Here is a 23,954-nt window from a genome sequence, read left to right on the forward strand (position 1 = left end):
GATACCAGCCTGAAAAAAATCTTTGGATGATGTTTGTGGTGCCTGAGAATGATAAAGAAATCATCTTTCCAGCAGCTTAAAAGACCAAGGAAGAACAGCCTGGTAACTAAGTGTGAGGGATTTTTAAGTTTATACAAGAGTCCACACTGCAGTGTAAAATTTCATTAGAGAGGAGGAAACCAAGAGGATCAGGGAAGAAGCTTAAATTCATTTAACTGATAATTAGCCCAGTGCACTTTCTCTTAAAGAAGCTACACAGTTAAACAGCAGCTGCATTGGTCCTCATCTTACTTACGCCTTGGTCAGAGGAATTTCTCTCAGGTAACACACAACAGGATGGAGAACAAATTCTGTGATGTTTTCCCTGAAGAAAATGAACTCTTCTTCATCCTGCAAAATGCAGCTTTATCTGAGGAAAACACTGACTCCTGTGCCCCCAAAGGAACTTTAGGGTAACACCTGGGCCCTACTATTGGCAGAGCTCAACTCTATCCATGATGGAGTCACAGTCATAAAATATTGTCCTTCCTGGGTCAGACCATGCAAGGAGAGAATGGAAGAACATGGGGACTACTGAGAGCCAATAATGTTTATATTTATTGAGTAATGTCCACAATACTGTAGCTGTTTGTACATTTCATTGTGTCAAGTATCTCTGATCTTTTGCTGCTTCTCATTCGAACACATGACGGTCACTGCAAAGCAACATTGGCACATACACTTGGTGTCTGATGGTACCAGTGGGGGCAGGGGACAATGTTCCATCCTCTCACAGCAAAGACACAGGGCAGGCAAAAGGCCTCTGCAAATACCAGGAAGCTGCTCACAGTGAAACCCCCTCTGCAGGTGTCATTTGTACCCAGCTTTGGCCCTTGCAGGGAGGGAGGGATATAAAACATCCCAAACCCTCAGTGATCTGCTCCAGGCTCTCAGGCTCACTGTCCAGTTTTACCCCTAAATGTAATTATTTCTGTTGGAGAGAAGTGACAAGACCTTAAGGAAAAACCACTGCAAGGCCAAGAGAGCTTGGCATGAACTAAAGTGTAATGCATATTTTAAATAAAAATAAGGCTATTTTAGAAGTACTTGAAATGTAGTGAATAACCAAAACATACTGGGCTCTGTAATTATGATTAGCAATAAATATAAATTACTTACGTTTACATCTCAATTTAAGTAGACTAATGTCCCTTGATAAAGTTTGATCCAGAAGTGTAAAGCAGCACATTCTGCATGAATTTCAACATGAATATTTGCACACAGCCCACTCACGTCCATAATTAAACAAGCTAATGCAAAGAAAAGAAAATATGCTCCCTCTGGACAGGGAGAAGGCTGCTAGATTTTCTCCCCCAGAGATCTGACTGAAACTACTTGTGAAGTCATTCCAAACCTCCAGACGCGTTGCTGCAGACACCGCTCACGGCTGCCAACCCAAGTCCTTGGGAACGCGGCGCTCCGTCACCAACGGGCCCGCGGTGTCTCCCGAGCGCAGCCAGTCCCTCTGCAGCATTCATTCCTTCCCTTCCCGCAGGACGCGCACCCCGCGCTGCTGTGAGGACACGAACACGGACAGGGCTGGTGGTTCAGAAGAAGGTGGTGTCCGTGGAGAAGGCCCCCGCGAGCCGGAAATCCTCCCTGGTGAGGACGCTGTACATGCGCTGCGGCAGCGCCTTGGAGTAGGGCGCGGGCCGGGGCACGGCGGAGCGCAGGATCACCTCCCGGCCCGTGGGCGGAGGGAAGTCCGACAGCACGCCCTGCCCCTGCCTGCGCTCCTCCAGAGAGCCCGAGCGCCGCAGCTCCTCCTCCAGCGGCGGCACTGCCGGCACCTGCGGAGAGAGCACAGGCACAGTGACAGGCACGGCCGCTGCTCCATGGTGGGACTCGGAAATTATTTCCGAGGAGCAGCACAGGAAGATTAGAAATGGCAAGACATCAGGAAGCTTTATGTGCACGCAGAGCAAGGCACTAATGGGATGCCAGGAAATAAAGCGCACGTAACCAGATGGAAGAACCTGCATGTGTGGGTGGTGAAGCTCAGCCCAGATTAAGCTCCTGCTGCTCTGGCAGTGTGAAGTGAGGGTTGTGGTCAGAGGAAAGGACCCCTTCTCAGGCAGGGCTCCCTCCTCAGCTCCCTGTAGAGGCCCAGCCAGTCTCCCACAGAATCACCCGTGCCACTGTCCCGGCACTGTCAGTCACCTGCTGCCTCTTTCGGCTCACGGCTCACGCACTGCTAAGGTGTGTGCTGTTCGTGGCCAGAGAGGGCCGTACTGGGAGCACACTGCAGTGAACAGCAACACTGATGCCTGCACACTGGAGGGAGGGCTGGCATGCCCAGTAAACATTCCTTAATCACATATACAACCTATGGATACATACACCTCCATCAATATCCTAATAGGGTCCTTCCTAATTTAAGCATGTACAGCTCCAGCTTGGCAATGTCACTGAGGTGTGGCAGAACACATGGGGTGACCCTCCTGGTGTCCCTCTCAGCCACCCCTCTGCTCCCAACCCTCTCCCACACCCACTCCCAGGTGTGGGGGGCCTGGCACCACTTGACTCTGCAGTTTGTGCCACAGAATTCACCACAGACAAGCATCACTTGTTCCCACAAGAACAGCTCAAGGAAACCAACAGAGTATCTGTTCCCTGTGATACAATTTATGGAATTAATCCAGTTCTTCCCCAAACATCTCTCTCCAAAAAGTTCCATCATTTCAGTAAGTCCTGGTATAAAGAATGCAAAATCCAGGGAGTGTCCATCACTACCTCCCCCAAAACACATGGCTGTTCAACAAATAGTGATGGCAACAGAGAATATAAAGACATGGCCACACATTTCAGCATCAGGAAACATTAATATTCACTTGAAGAAATGTTTTTGGTCTGGGCTTCGTTTTCGTTTGGTTTGGGAGGGTTTTTTAATATTATTATGAAAGATTTCTCTCTCTTTTCTCTACCCGTTAGTAGGCTCTAAAAATAAAGTCTGTGAATGCAGAAAAACCATTCTGAAAACACAAAGTTATTTTTATGCTTAATATGTGCACAACAGTACAAACTAAGTCCAACTGCTGCACTATATCTACCAGAAGGTTCAAGTCTATGCAGCTTGGGAAGATGAGTGGGAAATGAGGGACAAAGTTGGTTACCTCATCAGAAGATTCAGTCAGCTTGGAAAGGGATGAGAAAAGAACCAGTGATGAAAGACAGAAACAAAGGCAAGTCAGAGGTGATTTACAAGAGGTTAGGTGGAGACTGCAGGTTTAAGAGACATCATGCACTCTGCTTCCAAGAACATGCACTGGCTATCACAATTTTTCTGAGAAAACTTGAGAATGTAACACATTAAACACAACTCAGAGAGGAGTCCAGCTTCAGAAGGTAATAAACAAGGAATTCATTCAACTTCTATTTACCAAACAGATCTGCACTGAAATAAGTTACAGGACATTAAACACAAAGAGGGGTTTGAGGCAAGCTGGCTCCTGTCCCACTAAGAAATCCTAATTAACAGTGACCAGCTATTAGGGGGAACTATCTGTAACCCTGCTTTAGCCCCTGGTGTTTCAAAAGAAACAAAACCCTACAAATGTGCACACATCTTTATCTAACATTAACCTAGAAACCTACCCAGCTTTGAAAACCCACTGCCTCAGGGTTAGAGAGGCAAGTGCACACCTGTGCAGGCACTTCGGGGCACAGCCTTAGGCTTTCCAGGGCAGTCTGTAAGTGAGGCTGGTTGACATGGTGAGATTTCCCACCAGATTTTCCCTAGAGACTGGAAGGATAAAATAAAAGCTCCAATTTTCATTTCTCAGAATAACCATGGTCTGTTTTCAGAATGGTCCTTTTTATGCTGAGGTGCAAAATACAGCTTATTACAACAGCATTGATACCTTAATTAACACCCAATCATAGTGTTTTCCCAGCAATTATTCCCAAACGGAATTTTCAGGCTCTAAGATGTCTGCAATATTGTGCTACCTTGTAATTACCACTGAAGGTAAATTTTAGTCAGAAAATTTGATGCTATGGAACAGATGTAATTCTGACAGAAACTGAAGGCTGTCTACAGTCCATGAGGTTTGGAAATCAATACTTTATAATGCTTTTTATTACAAGGGCTGCTTTAGAGAAAAAGGTAATATTTACATCAATATCAGCAAGGGAAGGCTCCAGAAAACAGATGCTACACTGGCAATAAGCAAACTGAATGCAGAGTCCTACTGAGAAAGAACTGACAATTCCTAAGCATGCAAGTTTCCACAGAGGAAATCTCAAGTATTCCAAGTATTAGCCTGCCATCTAAAGAGTCCCTCCTAAAATAATTAATATTTTGACCTGTTTCTCTGCATTCCCATGTGACACAATCAACACTTGATTGTTCTTGCTGAGATAAGCAGAAATCTGTGCCATAAGAGCATTACTGATGTTACCAGTTGAAGTAAAGCAACCATTCATGACACCCCTCTCTCTACCCGCCTGGCTTCAACTGTTTAACATCCCTAATCACTGACTCTTCTTTCCTTTTGAAGGTTCTGTTACTGCCAAAATCACGTTGAACATCACAAAAACCACCTCAAGCACGCTTATGACAACACATGCACATATGCAGACAAAATACACTGCCATCATATGATAAGTCATTGCTTCATAGTGCTTAAATTAGAAGTGTCTGCAAAGCACCCCAGAGCTCTCTCTTACCCTCTGAGCATTCACAAACAGCTTGTGAATGATGCTGCCAGCAGGTCCTCTTCCTGCACCCACAACTGACACTTCTGGCTGCTCCAGGAGACAGTTCACAAATCTGGTGGAACAAGGAAAAGGAATGTTTAATCCTCGACTGTCTCCAGTTTGCTCATCCAAACCCAGAGTTGTTTCCTGCCAGGAGCCCTCCCCAGAGCATCACTTGCACAGGGTGAGAACTGGCAGCAGCTCTCAGTTCTCCATTCCAAAAGTCTAAGCTAAAAAATCTCCTCTCAATTATCTAAGAATGGAACTCAGGCTGCTCCTGATGCAGAGGTATTAATTCAACATGAAAAGCTTCGTGGTATTTGCCACACACCATGTGTTGGGTATTTCTGAGCACAAAGATATTGTTTGGTCACACATCACACCTCTGAACCCCCAACACGTCCTACAAAAACATCATCTCTTCCTCCCAGCACAGCACCAAGGACTTAATGTGGATTTTTTTAACATTACTTCTTAGTCATCGTGAGCACTAAGTAGGCAGTGATGCAAGGAAACTGCCTTGTCACTTCCCATTCATAGCTCCTCAGTGATTTGTTTCAAATCAGCAAGAAGAACAAGAAAACATAACTTTGGAGGGGAGTATTTCATTTCATTATATTTATAGGAAATACTAAATTTCTAGTCCTACTTTAACCTCCGTTGTGGCAGAATTTGTCAAATATACCTTTTACATACACAATCAGCAGATGAAATCCAGAGTACTATCAAGATAAAACCAAATTCCATTAAAATAACCTGTCTCCCATGTTTTCAAAGAGATGCTTATTTAGAGGAGCATTTAGGGTACCCACACACACATCCACAAGTAGTCTCAGGACAGGGATACCTAAATATGATTCCTCCATATTTCTCTATTATCACAGTTTCCATCTGTCCTCAATTTTGAAACTACAAAGAAAGGGCATCAGAGGGAAAACAAAGAACCCATCACCAGTCACCTTTGTAGATCTTCTTTCTCCTCCTCATTTTCACATTTCTCTACCCCAAATTTTGCCTTCAGAGACCTTGCCCTGGCAATGATAGCTTCCACACTCATAATCTGAGCAATGATTTCCTGCGAGAGTTGGACAGAAGTGAAAATTAAACACATGGTTTTTTAGCACTCCCATGAACAGTGCAAAAGCCTATCAGGTTCTCAGTCCCAGTCAGTACAAAAGCCTTACTTCCAACTTCTTGTCCTCTGGATTGGGGAAACGTAGTACTTTGCTGGAATGGGATATTATCTGCTTAATAATCTTCTTGACTGAAGATATATCTTCTAGTGCTTCTGTTAGAAGGACAAAACCAAAACTGTAATTATTGCATTACTGCTCACCCTAAAATATCTTAATAATTTATTAAACATTATTTACCTTCATCCTTTACCTTGAGTACAGCTGCATGGATGATGCAAGGCAGAAGATGCCTTGCAAGGTCAGCTGGTTTCTGAACTGCAAGGTAATGAAGCACCTACAATATTAGAAAACTTAATATATTAGTGATCAAAACTTCTTCCCAAAGATAAGGTTAGCTAGGAAAGATGAAACAATGGAACACCACTGTAATCCAGTCCCAAGAGGTTAGAATGAAACTAAAAATAATTATTTGCTAGGAAACTAAAGTGCTCCCAACACACATACATGCAGGTAAAATTCTGGTTTGTTTACCAATAATTCAAAGTACCATCTCAGTAATACAGCCTGTGAGGTCATGGTCCACACCCTGCTCCATGGCACTTCACACACTGTTGTAGGGCAGCAGAAAACTCCAATTAACCCTCAGCCATGCACAGAACAGTGTCGTGACTCGAAGGATGCAATGCAGTGACCAGTCAGGGTTCAAACCTTGCAGGAGGAAGGAGGAAGGGCTGCTGTGAGTATTGCACAGCAGACTGTCACCAGTTCTCACCTTCTCAGCCTCTCTGGTGTCATCAAAGAGTCTCTTCTGCCTCCGTGCTGGGACTGGCTTTGCTGTCTCCCAGGCCTCCACCCACATGTTGCTGGGAATCTTCATCCGGGCGCTCAGCTCGCCCTTGATGACTCTGTTCCCCTTCTCATCCACCACCTCCTCCTCGATGTAGTCCCGAGGCGAGTACCACCTCACAAAGTCCTCCAGACAACAGCCAGGATTCGCTGCCTGAGGGAGGAGAGGACACAACATTGGTTTCTGGGGAATCCTGGAAAAACACGACAGCCTGGGGAGGAAGGCAATACGGTTCAGGGAGCAGACCACAGCACAGGAGACAAAACTCAGGGAATTCTGCCCACAGTCTCCACATTGTACAGTAGGACAAAGACCTTGGAAGGTGAGGCAATAAAGCATTAACCAAGACAAGGCAAGGGGTAAAACCCACATCATCAACAACAAAAAACCCCTTTCTTGCAGGAGGAATGTACATTCATCAGCTCAGAAATTGTACTGTTACGTTAAACTTCCACCTAATACCTGCTACATGCAATAAATAGGAATTTTCACTAATTCCTTTATGTCTAAGCTTATACCATTAAAGACTTAGAGGAAAACAGCCCAAGCCTGAAAGAATCACTGGGCTGCATAAATACGCTTTCAGCACTGACTTTCCATCTTTAAGCACTCCAGCAACAAACTTCACCTTTTCTTCCTCTTTTACATAGGAACCTAAAAAAAAAATCTCCCCCAAACAAAAATAACTTGATTTTTCACAGATGGAATGCCAACAGTGATAAATACATCCATATCCAGACCATAAAAGGAAACCCAAGTTACTATTCAATGTACCTATCAAGAGTGCACTTGTGCTTCAAATTATCATTCTATGCTTTTGAGGTTTTAGATCACTTGTACCACAGAAATAAAACATATACCTAATATACCTAAACATATATAAAACATATACCTAACATGCCATGACTCCCTGCTAATAACCGATGTTGATATGTATAAATACTCCACAGTACATCTGTATGCTTTTATTATAAACACTGCAATAGTTAAAATACATATATAGCTATTCCATTACAGAATCTCTACCCTTTTTAGCTTTCAGCTCCTTTGATGACAGCAGTGTATGTGCTCTTAGCTCCCTCTGCAGAGCTCAGACAAGAAATGGAACAAACTACCCAAAACCACAGCTAGTCCAGTCCCAGTCTGATGAGCAACTGTTTTAATTCCCAGTTTCTCAACTGTATGTTTTCCATGGTTTTTTCCCTTCCCACAGACATTGTGCATATTTCCTGGGATGTTACATAACAGATTGTATTGGCATAGATGTTTTTACCAGGAATTTCTTATTTTCCTCTTGAAACCATTTTATGGAGAAAAACTGAAACTTGTCAGAAAAACATTCTAAATTGCTCATCACAAGCAAGAGGGACAGTTTAATTAGGAAGAAAGCATCCCACAGAGTGCTCCAAGCAGCAGTACCTTAAAAGACTCCATGTCTGAGAGCAGGCAGGCGCTCTGCATCCGTGCCCGCAGGTGAGCACCTTCTGCGGACGTGCCCAGCTTTGCCAGCACCTCAGACTGCTCCTCCAGCAAATCTTCAGTCATGGGTGCGGGTTCCTGCCACATGGAAAAGGACAAGGTTACAAACACCCCCAGAGTCAGCCCCATTCAAGGGAGGAGGAGCATAAAGCTGCCTGTCACCAGGAGTCCATTCTACTCCATTTGTACTCAAAGGAAATAATCAGAACTTTTTACTGTTTAGACTGTTCGGCCAAGCTGTGCATCTGAATCTGACATTAACAAAAATAAACAGAAACTAACCTGAGAATGTAGTAGTAATACAAGGATATACTGTTAAAACACCAAAATCCAGATGGATTCCAGGAAGTGTTTGGCTGATGCTATTTTGTAGAGATGGATTAAAATCCACCTAGAATGGATTAAATTCATCTAGATGGTTTAAAATCCAACATAGAATTTTTGCCTTTGATACTGTCAGGACATAATTGAGAACATTTTGCCTGAGTACACTCTGCTCATGTTTTACCCAAGCAAAGAAATGCTAATTAAAAATAATTTCTCTCAGGAGAAAGAAAAACACTATACTCTTCATGCATGGCTGATTGCAAACTACTTCCCGTGACACCTCTGCTTCTCTTTCATCCCTAGACACTCTGCAGGAAAGCCTGGTGATGTCAGGTAACACTTATAATTGTTTGATGATAAACCTGCTTTAGAGAATGGCACCAAAACTGATGACTCTGGTCTTTTAAATGTGAGCAGAGCAATTAAAAAGAAAGGAAAAGAAAAGAAGAAACTTAGCAGCAAAACTGATCTGTATTCTGCCCAGTCACCTAGAAATCCATGGTGGAAGGACTAGGGCAGATATTACTTTACAGGAAAGTAAATAAGGAGGGAATGGAAAATGCCTCAGGAACTGGTAATAAAACCCCTCAAATTTATGGTAGACAAGACAGCTTAAATCTTATTTTAAAAATTTATTTGGATTGAAATTCAGTAAGAAGACTCACTCTCAAATAAAACAGGGAGCATTTGAGATTTTAGTTTAACAGCCTCATCAAGTTTTAAAAATGAAAAACGCTCAGGAATTTTAACAACAGATAAGGCTGTAACCTGCAAACTGTATCTAGTCTCACAATCCCAGATCTGAGCCCTGCTATGTGAGGGCTGTATTGCACATCTGGCTCAGCTCTTGCTCCCTCCTAACCTGTGTTATTGGAACGTAGAGAGGCTCTCCTGGATGCAGCAGCATCAACTTCCCGTGTGGGTGCAGACGACCTTCTGGTTTGAAGTTTACAGGCTCTTTGTTGTCTTCTTTTGCTCCTCCTTTCTTTCCATTTTCCTGTCCATTTCCTTTAAGATCTTCTGTGTCACTGAGACATTCAAAAAATTCCTCTTCGCTGTCACTCCACGATTCCCAAGACTTGCCAAATTCTTTTTCCTTATCAGGGTTATCTCCAGAGTGGTCTGCTCCTTTGGCACCATTACCAGAAGCACCAGGGGAACGATCAGACATGCTCCCCCTTTTCCCCTCATCTCTTGCTTTCTTTCTTTCAATGCAACAGTTTAACATCTAACAAGTTAAAAGAACAGAGAAACAATTGTTTAGCAATTATTTTGCTTACAGAAACAATCATACAGAAAAATCTGGAGAATCCCTGAAAAGGTCTTACAATTCCAAAAGATAACAATTCCATTGAACTTCTTGCTTTAACAAAGATTTTTCCCAACAAATGAATTCCACACTCAAAACTACAAGCAGAACTAAATCTACAATAACAATATATTTAGCTAATAACTGCTACACTTTTGACAGTTTCCTCAGGAAAAAAAAACATTCTTAAATTTGGGATATTTACCTGGAGTTTCTGGTGCAGTAAACAGCATCTCAGATCTGGAGAGCCATTAGCTAACCTAACAAAAGGTACAAGTGTAACAATTATCAATTATAATGTTGAAGTGGTCTTAAATCACATGCAATCTAAAAAAGGGACAAACACCCACACTCAACCCACCCCACCATTTCAACTACACAGCTCTTCCATAGTCTCAAGTAGACAAGCCTGGAGTTTAAACTATATTTACTTCCTAGATGTCATTTCAGAAGCTCAGAGATCACTCACACTACTGTGAAACAGACACCCTGAATTTCCCGGCCAGTTTTCCACTTGGAATTTAAAAGGGTAGCTGCTTACCAAGAGAAATTAAGCATCTTTGGCTGTACTTTTAAAACTGCAATGATATGTTGCAGTGATTGTTATACATTTCAACTTCTATTTTATCTGTTAGTGTAACAATTTGAAACTACAAACTACTGAACAAATAGCCAGTCCACCCCATTACGAAAACAACCCAACCAGACAGACAAAAACAAAACCCCAACCAAGAAACCACAACCCTCAAAGCAGCATATATTACTGCTCTGCACTGATACCTCATCTTCACAGAGCCCTTCACCTGGTCTGCTGCAGGAGGCAAAACCTGGAAGGGCTGCAAGACCTGAAAAGGCTCTTACACCTGCAGGAACTTGGAACAGCTTCCTTAGAAAAGCAGGGAAACTACACCACAAAGCAAAGGTGCTTCTGCCTGTACCAGCTCCCTCCTGGTTATCTAAGGATGAACTGGAAACCAAGCATCCCTGTAAGTTTTTTCCCCCACCCTCATTCACACAGTGAAGTGATCTCTAAGCTGAGCTCCCACAGACATCTTCAAGTTTTCAAAGGAGGGCACAGCTGCTTTTCCCTACTCCTTGTCCTTTCTTTCATTAAGGGAGTAATAAAAATAAAGGACAGCATTTACAATTAAAAAACCCAAAACAGTGTGCTTCAAAGTCACAGTGAACTCACTCTGTCCTTGGAACAAAGAACATTTTCTATGACAAAGGAGCAACAACAAAAAAAAAGTCTTACCCTGGAATAAGGTAGTTGTTTTCCCATCTGTAGCGCATTTCCAACACAAACTCTTGCCAAAGATGTGCCACCCCTTTTACTCCTCCATGGTAGAAGTTTATCATACACAGACACAAAGCTAATTTGTAGGTCAGACTGTCAGAAGGAGCAGATTTAAACTGACTGAAGAGATTCTAGGTAAGAAATAAAAGAAAGCAAGAAATACAGGAACAATGGCATTTTCCCCAAAACAGTATGATCTCTCTCCTGTTTATCAGTACAAGTGACTAACCAACATTTTAAGCCTGTATTAGATACAAAAAATCACAGTCTTTATAAGAAAAAGAAATTAGAAGGAAAAAGAAATAATCACTATTTCTGCTTAGAGATTCCACAAAGTTCCTCTTTCCAAAAGTTATCCATTATAAGATGCAGGGCAACTACAGTAAAGTCTGTATGAACTCAAACACAAAACTGCTTTCTCAAGATCTCTTGAGTGTCAGTCAGTCAAACTTACATAATCTTCATTCTCTGGAGGAGGATTGTTTCCTGCTGAAGTGTTGGCTCTGCTTTCAAATCCATCTGCGAGTTTGTCAGCAGCATCAGGAAACAAGAACTTAAAGAAAAAACAATTAACCTTCCATCAGCATGGTTTTCTTGCTCTTCCCACTTTCTCCATAAAGCTACTGCTGACTACATGCCACCAATCCCTATAATTAAAACTGTTAGCTGAGTTCAGAGTCCATTTTCAGTCCACCTACATTACATAGTTGCAACAACTCGGGCTCTTTCAAGAAGCTGGTGCATGCAATTCAAACAACAGAACTGAGATCAGATACCTTTAAATCTGCTCTGGACTATAAAGCATGAAGCCCATGTGTTATCTGAATTTCACAGGCATGACCAGCTCCTTACCAGAAGAATGGTGTTCAGAACGTCGTTGTTTAAAGGCGACTCATCCACACCTCTGTGCTTGCGAATTTTCTTCTTTGCACTGTGAACCATATTTGTGACTGACAGTTTGTGGATTGGGACTGGTGCTGGCTCCGTGAGCTTGGACAAGGCATGGGTAATGTCAGCAACCTCTAGAAAATAAAATAAAAGCAAATAGAACAAAGAAAAAAACCCACAAGCACTAGACCATCTCTCTTTAGAAGTTCACCTGTCTTACTCAGCTTATTTATCTTGCACTGATTTTTAAGCCCTTGTTAACCAAGGCTACCCCTCTGTGCTGTCAGGTTCCATGTCACAAGGGAGTCACAGACTGTCCTTGATTTAATTTACCAAATAAAGTCTAGACTGAGCTGTCTGCAGACAGTCACTATCAGAGTATCACAAAGCACTGCTGAAGTGACAGTGCTTAAACCTTCTTCACACAGGATACCAATGAATACACTGTAGGTAACAAAGACAGCTCAAGTGTGTGCTAAAGCTTTAGGTAAGCCTTAAATAAACCCTACATTAATCACTGTATACCTGACTTTACACACTGTAAGCAAAATTCTGTTTTAGAATTCTTAAATAAACTTCTCAAGTCAGAAGAGTTTTTCCCAGAGTTGCTGTTGGTAAGCTTTCAAATGTCTCTTACAACAAACTGAACCAATATTGTTAAAGAGAGGGCAGACAAATTTAAGTGAATAATTAGCAGCAGCCTGAAAAAGCTCATATTGGCAAACATTTCAAGAAAATTAGAGCTAAGAAGGGCTAAAGAGATTGTATTGTCAAGCACCCTACTCAGTCTAACACCTTTTTAAGCTGACTAGTGAGCTCCCTCAAAACTAAGATCAAATATAACCACAGAAAACCACGTTGATGTAGGCCATACTTGGAGGGAAGTAAATGTGACAAGCAGCAGGAAGGCAGGGAATGTTCACTATATAAAGGAGGAAAAGCAAAACAAAGGGACAGAGACATCAGAAAGATGTCAGTATCTATACAGCTGGGATGAAGTCCAACCTCCTGGTCAGAGACTTTGGGAGTTCCTTTATTTTTTTTCTTCTTAAAATTCCTTAAAATGGAGAGGATGATGGCAAAGCCTTTCAAACAGATTGAAGATTTTTTTTTAAACTGACTGTTAAACACCTGCTACAGAGTATATCAAAAAGTTAAAAAAAAAAGTGGAAAAAGCAAAAACCCATAAACAAAACAGACAAATGTGTTTGCTGCAGGCTCAAAACCAACTCTGGTACACTATACTCAGATTTCAAGCTTTTGTATTCCAGTGGAAAGAAACACCCAGAACTATAAGATAGGCAATTGCCCTCTGGGACTTTGGCAGTGAAGCTTGCCTGGAAGTTATGAGGCATTTGACTGCTTAGCATTGACCAGAACATTCCCAGAGGTATTACAAAAAATGCATAAGAGTTTTAAGTATAAATACCAATGAATATGAAGTCAAGAAAAGGGGATAGGGAAGGTAAAATAACAGGAAACAAATAACACAAATCAACAGGATTTAAGCTTTACCTTTTCCTTCCTCTTCAAATGCAGACCTCCCAAGGATTTCATCAGTTGACTCCTTCCGACGGCAAAGCTTGAAGAATTCAGTGAGAAAGTCACCTGTAAGAGAAACAAAGTTTCTGAATTACTACTCAGTTAGGAATCTCCCTGAACAATAAGGCAACTCTCAGAATTATGCCTGGAGGACAGTAATTTTTATCTTCCCACGTGAAAGAACATGATAATTTGTTCTGAAGCACAAGTATCTTTAACCACACCATAACTAAAGCTTAGGAAAATGCACACCTAAGCAGCCATCAGCCACCTCTCCAAGCACAGCTCTGCCTACAGCTGAATCCACTTCTTCACCCAAAGCAGGAATGAAACTTTGAAAGCTTTGAAGCCCCACAAGCTTAAAGGCAAGGACAGACAGGAGAGTACAGCTCCCTGTCAGGCAGATAGATTGAATTAAGGAGATGGATATATGCAGAAGGCACTTCATAAAATTGAAAGATTCAAGGCCCTGAGGGAAGACAGGAAATTCTGATGCCTTACCCAACAGACACTGAGGGTTATCTGCTTTTCTGACTCTCACAGACCACTGGGGTGCTTGCATAGGATCCAGGTCACTTGAAAAAACAAAACAAAACAAACTAAGTGCCATATTGTCACCAATAGTATGCAAAAGATGAGTATCAAATTCTCAATAAATGTCATGTCACAGCCAGGGAGCATGGAAGCTCCAATATGCACATTACACAAGGGAACACAACAAACACTCTGGAATGCAAGCAAGAGCCCCTGTTCTCATGATCATACAAGACAGAGTAAGAAACACATGAGAACAATTTGGTTCAAACTAAACTGTCTTCTTTTAAAGTGTGTTAATGTTGAAAACTCATTTCTGCAGTAATTAAATCAATAAACCACACTGAGTTATTTCCTTCTTTCTGAAGTACCAGTATACACTCTTTAGCACAAAACCTGGATGATAGTTTCTGGGAAAGGGATGTCAATCAGTGAATTCTTTTTACTTTCCATGCTCCACTATCATCTTTCCCAAGAAAAAATTTTCACGTCTAACATGAGAATATGCTCAAAAATGGAGGTGTGTGTTCTGTTGAGACAATACAATAACAGTTTCTTATACAGAAATGCATGTCAAAAGGTGTTTTCCCAAACGAGATGTTCTATCAGCTGACCTTAGCACTCCTCCAAAGGGGTTCTTTGTCACACACACAGACACACACACCATTTTAGATGTCAGTAAAATGCAGCACTTAACAGATAAAGTGTATTTCCAGGTATTTGCAATTCAGACAAAATACTTACGAGTACACATCATTGTCAACAATTATACCTTCGGCTAGGTGGGGCCATGTAGTAGCTAAATGGAGCTCACTGAAACAAAACAAGATGTGTCTGTCAGTGCCATGCTCAGCTTCCCTGCCTTGCCCACAGCACTGAATACTGTCTGACACACCAGTGCAATTCCTGGGTTTGCTGAGGGGCACTCAGAAGGGGACACACTGAAACTACTGAGTTTATAGACCCTCTCAATGTAAGTCTGCAAATGTCAAGGAGGAGAGCAAGTCCAACCCTTGAACAAAGGCACATCGTTTTTAAGGTTTATCTTCAGTTAAGGTGTATTTCTACATAATAATTTCAGAAATAAATGGAGTACCCCAGAAGTTTATGGTGAAAGACTTATGAGCTTCAACTCTGAAAATCATCAGACAATTTTGCAAATGGTCTCACTGATATTAAACCATTACCCTTCCCAGATGTTTCTAACATACTTGAATGATTAAAGTATCTGTTAGGGATATAAAAAAGTGGTAGGCAGGCAAAGCCAAAATTAGAAATAATATACCTATAAGTCCTCCCTTAAGGAAATTATAAAACAGTGTTCTGAACTCTTATCTTACCTAATAGGATCCTCACAGGCACCAAATGGTAACTTCCCAAATTCAAGGCCTCCAACTTCTCCCCCAACTAGAGCATCTATATCTGAAGAAAAGTCAATATATTTTGCATACAGAAATTGTGGAACATTTGAAGCAGCATATCACCCTAATTTCACAGTAAAGACTGGAGCATGGAGGATGACCAGAGAACAGCTGAGCAGCCAAGGTGGCTAAGGCATGAAACCACAACCCTAGCACAGTAAGTAATTGCTTCCAGCAGAAACTGGGAAATAATCATGCAACAGGATATTCAAAAAGACAGGTAAGATTCTTGCAGTTCATGCTGAGGGAGGGCTATTCCCTTCACACAGGCAAAGATGACAGCTATAAAGACACTCTTAAAGATTCAATGTTGACACAGGAACAGACAGATACAAAAGTACCATAAAATATCTGGGCAGGAAATCAGTTCCAAGCAGAAAAGGAAGACTTTAGAAGAACAGAGTGAAAAAACAACTACTTTTAAAAGGCTGGCAATTTTATGGAAAGACGTGTTTCCTACAGCTAAGGATTAAGCAAATTATCTCAGAGATTCCTTGTAATCCCAGGTACTTAAAGATGCCCCCCAGCATCCTCAGCCACTTCCCACATTATTTTTCAAAAACATAAATCAAAAGCAGACAGCCTTCACTGAACAGAAACTTGAATGGATAATAATGCATTGCAATGCCATTATAACAATGCTATTACAGAATCTGATCTGTCATTTTAAATGCATCTGAAAAACTGTTTACATACAAAACAAGTGAGGTATTAGGACAGATAAAGTTTTTGAATAACTTAACTACACAATTCCTTCTTCAGAGAAGATAAAAGACACATTTAAATTTCTTGGTTTTATTTGAGAAGAGCTAATTGAGTGATGGTAATAAATTACAGGTCTAGTTCTTCCCAGTGAACATAAAACCACAACTGCAAGAGCACTAAGAATGACACTGTCTGCCTCCAGTTTCAACAATACACTTTGACACTGGCTCCTTAGCCAGAATCCTCTAAAGAAGTTATTCAAACTGCTCAAATCAAGAGAGAAACTACAATTTAAAGCAGCATTGATTTTCTCTCCCTAAAAGGCAGGCAATTCTTTAAACATATGTTCAACACACCCTCCCTTAGCTACAAAGCACACAGAATCAACCTCACTATAGACTTCAAAACATACCTTCCATCAGTGCACTTTTTGTTTAAACAAAGGAAAGCCAAACAATTAAATAATCAGACCAAGGCCACACAGAGCTCTGTCTCTCTGAGTGTGCCCTAAATACTTTAACCTTGTTATGTAAAACTACTACTAAGTCAAGAAAAGAACTTGGGCATTTTAACTGCTCCACCACCTTGTGCCTGTAACACATCACTAATAAAACATATGCTAAGAAGGAACTAACATCTATACCTTCTTCTTACAGGTTTGTTTACCTCTAAGTCAAGAGAAGTTTATTATTTATTTTACTTATATATTATATATATATATATATATATATATTACTTATATATTTCTACTTATACAGAAATAGGTCTGTTAAAAACAAACCCTTTACACCCAAGGAGGACAGTGTTACCATCAAGCAACAATATGAGAGATCACTTTGAGACTACCAAGTGAGCAACTACCTCTGCTTTTCCTCAACAGCACTGCTATGGCATAAACTTATCAAGTCTGGTGCATGTACTTTAAATATGGGACTATATATTACTTTTCCCCTTTTCCCACTCATACAAGGACACTATAACAAAAGACTTGATCAGAAATTGTTCATGATTAAAAAAATACATAAATCAACCGTCTGGCTTATTTAGCACTCTGTGAACAATAACAATAAAATCCAAACTTCTACCTCAAGTGATGTCCATGTAACATTTTCTGCTTTTCCCATTGTTAATACACTTAGAGAGTGAAGTATTAAAATAAGGTACTTTATGGAAATAATTTACAAATACTCCCATGAAGTATTAGCACCTACTAGAATTTGAATCTAAACATCTCCCTAAGGAATTTAGGGCCGAGTTCTCCACAGATTCATGATCAGTCACCATTTTCCCTCCACATAGATACTACTATTTTAGAAGTATCACTGTAATTCTAAATGCACAGCCCTACTCAAAATACCTGTCCCAGCCATGAGCTACAGACACGATTTCAGAGGAGCTTTAAGCTTTTGAGGGAGCTTATGGAGCAGGATCGACTCGGTTGAAACTGAAGCCTTTCCTAGTAATGTAGAAAATGTTTCCATCCTTCTGGCAAGATACACAAAGAGCATTGACTGTCCTAAACCAAGTTATTCTGAGGACAGGAATCTCCCACCTGGTGGCTGCTGAGGCCAGAAGTACTGCTGCCAGTCCTGGAGCACGTATGTCAGCCGAATAGCCATGCTCACGGGAGGCAGTGGCGTCAAGGGGCACCCCTTCAAAACATCGGGGAAGAAACTCAATGTAAAGAGCATATCCTCCCAAACACTCCAGGGACTGAACATAGATGAGCCCCAATAGCTTGTCTTAGAGCTAATTTTAGCAAAACTGCAACACCCCAAGTATTTGAAGGTTGGACTTGATGATCTAGGAGGCCTTTTCCAACCTTAAGGATTCAATGATTACTAGTAAAGGTATTGCTAAACACAATCACAGGTAACATGCATGAGAGGTTCCTATGCGCCATTTAACTGGTAACTCACATCTCATCAGGGTGTTCTGCACTCTTAGCTTGGGCAGCCACAAAGTATAGAATAAAAACCCACCCCAACTCTCCCTTTTCCTCTCAAATAGCAAAATAGATTGTTTGGGCAGGGGGAAGTAGTTGCGACAAAACTGTAAAACAGACACATTCTTTCACATCCCACTGGAAAATAAAAACGCAAGGTGGTCATATGGAGGAACCAAATCCACACCAGCGTTTGCTCCTTAAAGCCAGATACTGGTGAGTCTACAAGCAACCAGGTAATAAAACAATCAATCATTCTGAGTCCCAGTTTTATACATCCAGACACACTCACAATCTTGGTTTTGAAGATCTCCAGCAGCCCTGACAGGTGGGTGTACTGACTGGGCACCTTGCGCAGATGGACCATTTCGAAGTCAGTCCGAACTCCTGGGCCCTGACATTCCCCAACGTACATTCGGCGCCACTTCTGATGTATCTGCACAAACAGTGGCACCTGACTGTAAAAGAAGAGTATTTCAGACTATTGGAAATGTCATGCTGCCCTGTGCTCTTTAAAATTAGCTGAATATTTTAACTCCATTTCAACGCAATTTCGTATTCTTTAGAATATTTCCTCTTAGTGGAACACATTTTAAAACACTTGATAGGAATCAAAGAAAAATACTATAAATGTCATCATCAAACAGAATGCCTAACAAATTGTCATGTCATAATCACAGCCCTACCCATGACTTCCATTACCTAATTCTCAGTCTGTTTTTTGGGGAAGATTAGGAAATTACGGTTATCACACACTGGGAAGAAATCCTCTTCCATAAGCTGTATTTTATATATATCAATTTTTCCAATAACTTGCAGCTTTTAAAAGCATTTAAGGTGTTTAAACAATAATGAATATAAACAACACATTGAATCAATCTTTTTAAAGCATCTCTAACATATTACAGTGCAAATATAACAAACTCTGAACATATTTTGCTAAGAATTTAATACTTTTTCCTCACAAATGCAGAATGCTACAGTTTTACCTGGACATGCACAAAGGTAAAAAGTGCTTTTCCCTACCAGCCAGTGTTGCCCAATGCAATGGAAACAGAACTCAGCAAGAGGTTACATTTGGATTCACTAACAACCGCCTCGTTATTTGCAGCCGGAGCAATCACCACAAACTCACGTAAGCCATACCTTGAAAGACAAAAAAGAGCACATTTCTGGTCTTTGGCAAGCCAGCTGAAATACAGAGGTTTTAGAAATACTGTGGTCTGAATAACCAACAGACCACGGAATCTGTAAATTTGATGTGAGTACCTCTATCAGGGCAAGAACTGAGTGGACATGGGGTGCTGCAGTCTGAAATCACAAACTGTCTGAGCTTCACAACATTCAAACCCTATAAAGTGTTTCACTGGGAGGACTTCCACATATGTCAGTCCTGAGGTTTATTACTTTATGTTAATAACAGCTGAAAGTGCTTATACACAAAAACAATCTCTCTAGAACCACGCTGTAATATGCTAAAGATTTGCATTACTAAGAAAATAGTTGTTTTTTAAGGTGCTGCAACTTTCCTTTTTAAGAATGCACCTAAACACTACTTTTATAAAAGCTTGGTTGATACATGAAACTGAGACAAATATATTTGGAGGGCAAAAAACAAAAGTAAAGGCAGGCCCATTATGGTGGGCTTTTTTTAACTCCTTTCCTGTGGCCAGTATAAAGAATCATTTTTCTTAAGCTTTAACTGCTAATTGAAATCCAAATATATAAGTAGGTGTGCAAGCATCTCAAGCATCAGAGACCTTTCAATTGCTAATGGTTTGCATTAGAGACATGAGGCAGAGTACACACCATCTCACCAGGCAGTGAGCTCGTGGGGGAAAGTCATTGTTCATACACAGCAAGTCCTGCATTGGCAGAGGAATGGCATCTGTGAAAAAAAAATCCATAGATAAGATCATCAGCACCCAGCCAGCTCACTGGCAATTTGCTTGTATCAGCCAGGTGTGAATGCAAAGCAATAGCAGAAATGTCAGATCACACTCATCAGATCTCATAAAATCTCACACAGAAGCAAATGAACACGCTGTGAATTCCACATTCTGCCACTGCCTTTTGCCATATCCTTACAGGAATGTAAGGGAACCATCAGATACCTTCTCCTGGCTCTTCTTTCCCATCTTTGTCACTGGGTTCTTGTACAAGATAATGATGGGTGACTGAGAACTTGAAGTCTGCAAATGAAATTTCATCCGATTTTTCTTCCCATGTTCCTGTGGTGTATATACCCTGCACATAAAAAAAGATACTATTTTATCAGTGAATTTGGGTTAACATTCTTTAGTATATTGCCTATATGATCAATAATGTTTATTCATGTTTTTCTACTGCCAAATATTTATTCAGAAATATCTAAGCATGATTTAATTTCAAAAAAGCATGTCTCAAAGCGCGTAAAAGTAGCTGCTTGTTAAAAATCCACAGTGCCAATAATCATGTTCATTCCAGAGATCAAATCTCCCTGAAGAGTCTTCAGAATTATATGGCAATAAAGGGGCAGAAATATATTCCCATATGCTACTATGTATCTTAAGCACATGCACCCTCAACTTTGCCAGAGACAGAAATTTCCCACCTGGGACTGTATCTATACCATTACCTTGATCTTTACTTTGAATATGCTTTCACTGAACAATGGGTTTTTTCATCTATAATTTGCAAAAATTCCGCAAGGATAATTTGTTTCAAACAAAAATACAGCATATGAGATTCTAAGGAAATCAGCATCATTGATCATCAGTAAAAACCATCAGTACAGAATTCTGTGCTGCTACTAAAACAAAGCAACTTGGACAACCCTTTGATCTGCAAGAGGTCTGGTCTAGCAAACAAGACACAAACAAATACAAAGACAGTTCAGGTGCAAAATTAGGTGATTAGATAACAGAAGTTTTTATTCTGGATACTTGGTATTCTGGCAAAAAAAACCAAGAATCACAGAACTCCACTGGAAACACAGCAGCCATTCTGTCCAGAGCAGCATTTATTTGCAGTGCTATAGAGAAGAGCTCAGCTATTTCCTCTGCATTTTACAGGACTGAGAAAGCACCACAAAGGCTCTAATTAGACTTTGAAAAAAACCTCTCCAATCTATGAAACAACACTGAGTCACCAGCAGTGCAGTGCAAACCTCAGCCACAAATACGTGAGGTGTGACAAGGGCACAAGGCAGGGGGAAAAGATTCCTGAAGAATTTAGTGCAGCTTCAATAATGTTCCCACATTCAAACTGATAATGAAAAAAAACAATCCCTAAGCCCTATATGAAGATTTAGCTTTATCAAGAAAGAGGCTGTTTGGCAGATGGCTCACCAATAAACTTACAGTAACTGTTTGTCAAATTGACACTTTAACAAGTGATATTCCCTAATAAAAAGAATTACCTGCCACACCTAAGAAAACAGCATCAGATGAAATGTACGTGTGTATTGCTAGTTAGCAATTCAAAGTGTACAAGAAAATTCAGAAGCAGTAACTGACCTTTTCTAGAGGTTTGCCTGAAGAAATCCCAATAAGTTTCCAGTCATTCAATACTTCTTCTATTTTTGAAATAAATCTATTAGGGAGGGGGAAAGGCATTAATATTTACTGAATGCTGAACTCATATTATAATTCAGCTGCCTAAAAGCAGGCAGTATGTTGTCCTACTGTGGAATTCCTTAAAAACCCCGAAGAACAAATAAACAACAAAAAACCCACGACAAGTAACACAATAAAACCAGAACAATTGTTTCCTTGTACAAATAAAACAGACATCCTATGCCTGCATTTCTTATCAACTGCTATGATCACCTTTTGAGCATTTAAAGAATCTCACCTGTTTCTTTTTCTGGTATTGAAGCATATAATATTTAACATATGGTCCTGTTTCATCGTCCACAGATAAATAAACATTTGAAACACAATTATACACTAAACTCACATTTAAAACGCGGCACTTAAAATCTCTGTCTCCTGACATACACATCATCACTAGGAAAAGCATTTTAAAAAGTAAACATTAAGAACACAAGAGCATTCTTCACCTTAAATTTATTTGCACGCTCTTTTGCTAACTTTTAAGGGATTCATCTACGAGATTACTATTTCAATAACCAGGCGGCTACTTAAAAAATGCATAAGCCTTCTGAACGTGCGTTCTAATCCTTTGCAAACACATATTAAACCGGGCCTTTCACTAAGTTCAGAAACAGCCCGACTAGAGCCTCTTAACCCACCCCTCGGCCGCGGCCTGAGCTGGACGCGGAACAGCCGGGACGTGGCTCCTCCCGAGCCCGAGAGCGGCCGTGCCGAGAGGTGCCGGCTCCTCCCGAGCCCGAGAGCGGCCGTGTCGAGGGGTGTCGGTTCCTCCCGAGCCTGAGAGCGGCCGTGCCGGGCACGACGGAGCCGCCGCGGTGAGCGAGGGGCGCGCAGGCACCTACCTCTCCCACTCGGAGGCGGTGGTGAAGTCCGTGATCTCAAACACCTCCGACTCGGGCTGCGGGGAGAGAGCGGGAGAGGCAGTGAGCGGGGAGCCGGGGGAGAGAGCGGACAGAGCGGGACAGTCGCTGAGGGGGCAGAGAGCGGCGGGACCAACACTCACTTCGCTGTCCGCCGCCATCTTGCACAGGGACCGCCGCGCGGGGCCTGCCGGGGGAGCGGCGGAGGGCGGGGCCCGCTCACGGCTCGGCCAGACCGAGAGCTCGTACCGCCGGTTCCCTGACGGCACGGCCGGACCGGGAGCTCGTACCGCCGGTTCCCTCACGGCATGGCCGGACTGAGAGCTCGTACCGCTGGTTTCCCTCACAGCCCGTCCGGACCCGGCTACCCTTCACAGCCAGGGCTGCCTTTCACGGGCCGGCTGCCCCTTACGGCCCATCTTGCCAGGGCTGCCCCTCACAGCCCGGCCCGGCTCCCCCTCACAGGCCGCCTCCCCCCCAGCCCGGCTCCCCTTTATGGTCCGTCCCTGCCGCCCGGGCTCCCCTCTCCGCACCCCGTTCGTTCCCGGCTGGCTCAGCCCGTCCCTGCCGGGGGATACCCGCGGGCTCCTCAGGGCGGTGCGAAGCCGAGACGGCGCCGCTCCCGCAGGCTCTCCGGCTCCGTCAGGGACAGCCGAGAGGGCAGAGGAAGAGCTGGCTGTGCCGAGTACCCGCAGGTGTAACACACACCTTGTCTGCTGTCTCCACTCGGATAACCCAAGGTCTCCCTCTCGCCTGTGCCTCCCCCAGCCGCGTCCCGGGCACGGCCGCAAAGTCTTGGTACCCAGCAAACCATCTCCCTTAAACACCCTTTCAACTCTCTTCAGTCCCGCTATACCTTTTTTTATCCTTTTTTCCCCCCCCTTAGCACAGCCTGCTACTTCAAAAAAGACTATCCCTAAAATCTGCTATTTACGGCTGCCAGAAACGAGATTAAAAATACTGACGAGTGACGGCGAGAGTTGAGGTGAGGGGACCGAATGCGAAGTTAAAATGATGTAGAAATAGATAAGGTAGTAGAAGCACAAATGAAGGCAAACAGAAAGAGGAATAGGGTTCGGGTTTGCTGGGAAAGCTGCAGTATGATCAGCGCTTAAAGCGCTGCTGTGTTTGTTTTCATGGGTCGCTGCTGCTCTTTGAATGAAACTCCTCCACGTAAAATCCCCCCGGCGGGGTTACCGGGGCAACATCGCGTAAACTCAACAGCCTCGTGTAGCAGGAGCTGCCTGCGGAGAGCCCGAGAGCTCCAAAGCCGGGAAAACACGCCGAAAACCAGACCAAAGTGTGAGAGTCGCTGTTGAATTCCTCGCTGG

General features: G+C 42.2%; 1 protein-coding gene across 2 annotated transcripts; it reads right to left on the reverse strand.

The window, feature by feature from the left end:
- Positions 1-578: 578 nt before the first annotated feature.
- On the reverse strand, positions 579-22,803 carry RAB3GAP1 (RAB3 GTPase activating protein catalytic subunit 1). 2 transcript variants are annotated; one of them, XM_071561675.1, is made up of 25 exons: positions 22,767-22,803; positions 22,606-22,661; positions 21,665-21,740; positions 20,282-20,414; positions 19,977-20,055; positions 19,194-19,313; positions 18,460-18,625; positions 17,775-17,874; positions 15,437-15,518; positions 14,841-14,909; positions 14,064-14,137; positions 13,536-13,628; positions 11,985-12,154; positions 11,587-11,685; positions 11,091-11,263; positions 10,041-10,095; positions 9,389-9,754; positions 8,140-8,277; positions 6,646-6,873; positions 6,111-6,207; positions 5,922-6,025; positions 5,697-5,812; positions 4,708-4,810; positions 3,153-3,173; positions 579-1,829 (listed from the first exon to the last, which is right to left on the reverse strand). In XM_071561675.1, the coding sequence occupies exons 1-25, from the start codon at positions 22,782-22,784 to the stop codon at positions 1,587-1,589; spliced, it is 2,979 nt and encodes a 992-aa protein (XP_071417776.1). In that variant the 5' UTR covers positions 22,785-22,803; the 3' UTR covers positions 579-1,586. The 2 variants fall into 2 exon arrangements, with proteins under 2 accessions (XP_071417776.1, XP_071417777.1); XM_071561676.1 differs by lacking the exon at positions 3,153-3,173.
- Between the last annotated feature and the right edge of the window lie 1,151 nt (positions 22,804-23,954).

The sequence above is a fragment of the Pithys albifrons genome, chromosome 8, assembly GCF_047495875.1.
Source record: "Pithys albifrons albifrons isolate INPA30051 chromosome 8, PitAlb_v1, whole genome shotgun sequence".
NCBI lineage: Eukaryota > Metazoa > Chordata > Aves > Passeriformes > Thamnophilidae > Pithys > Pithys albifrons.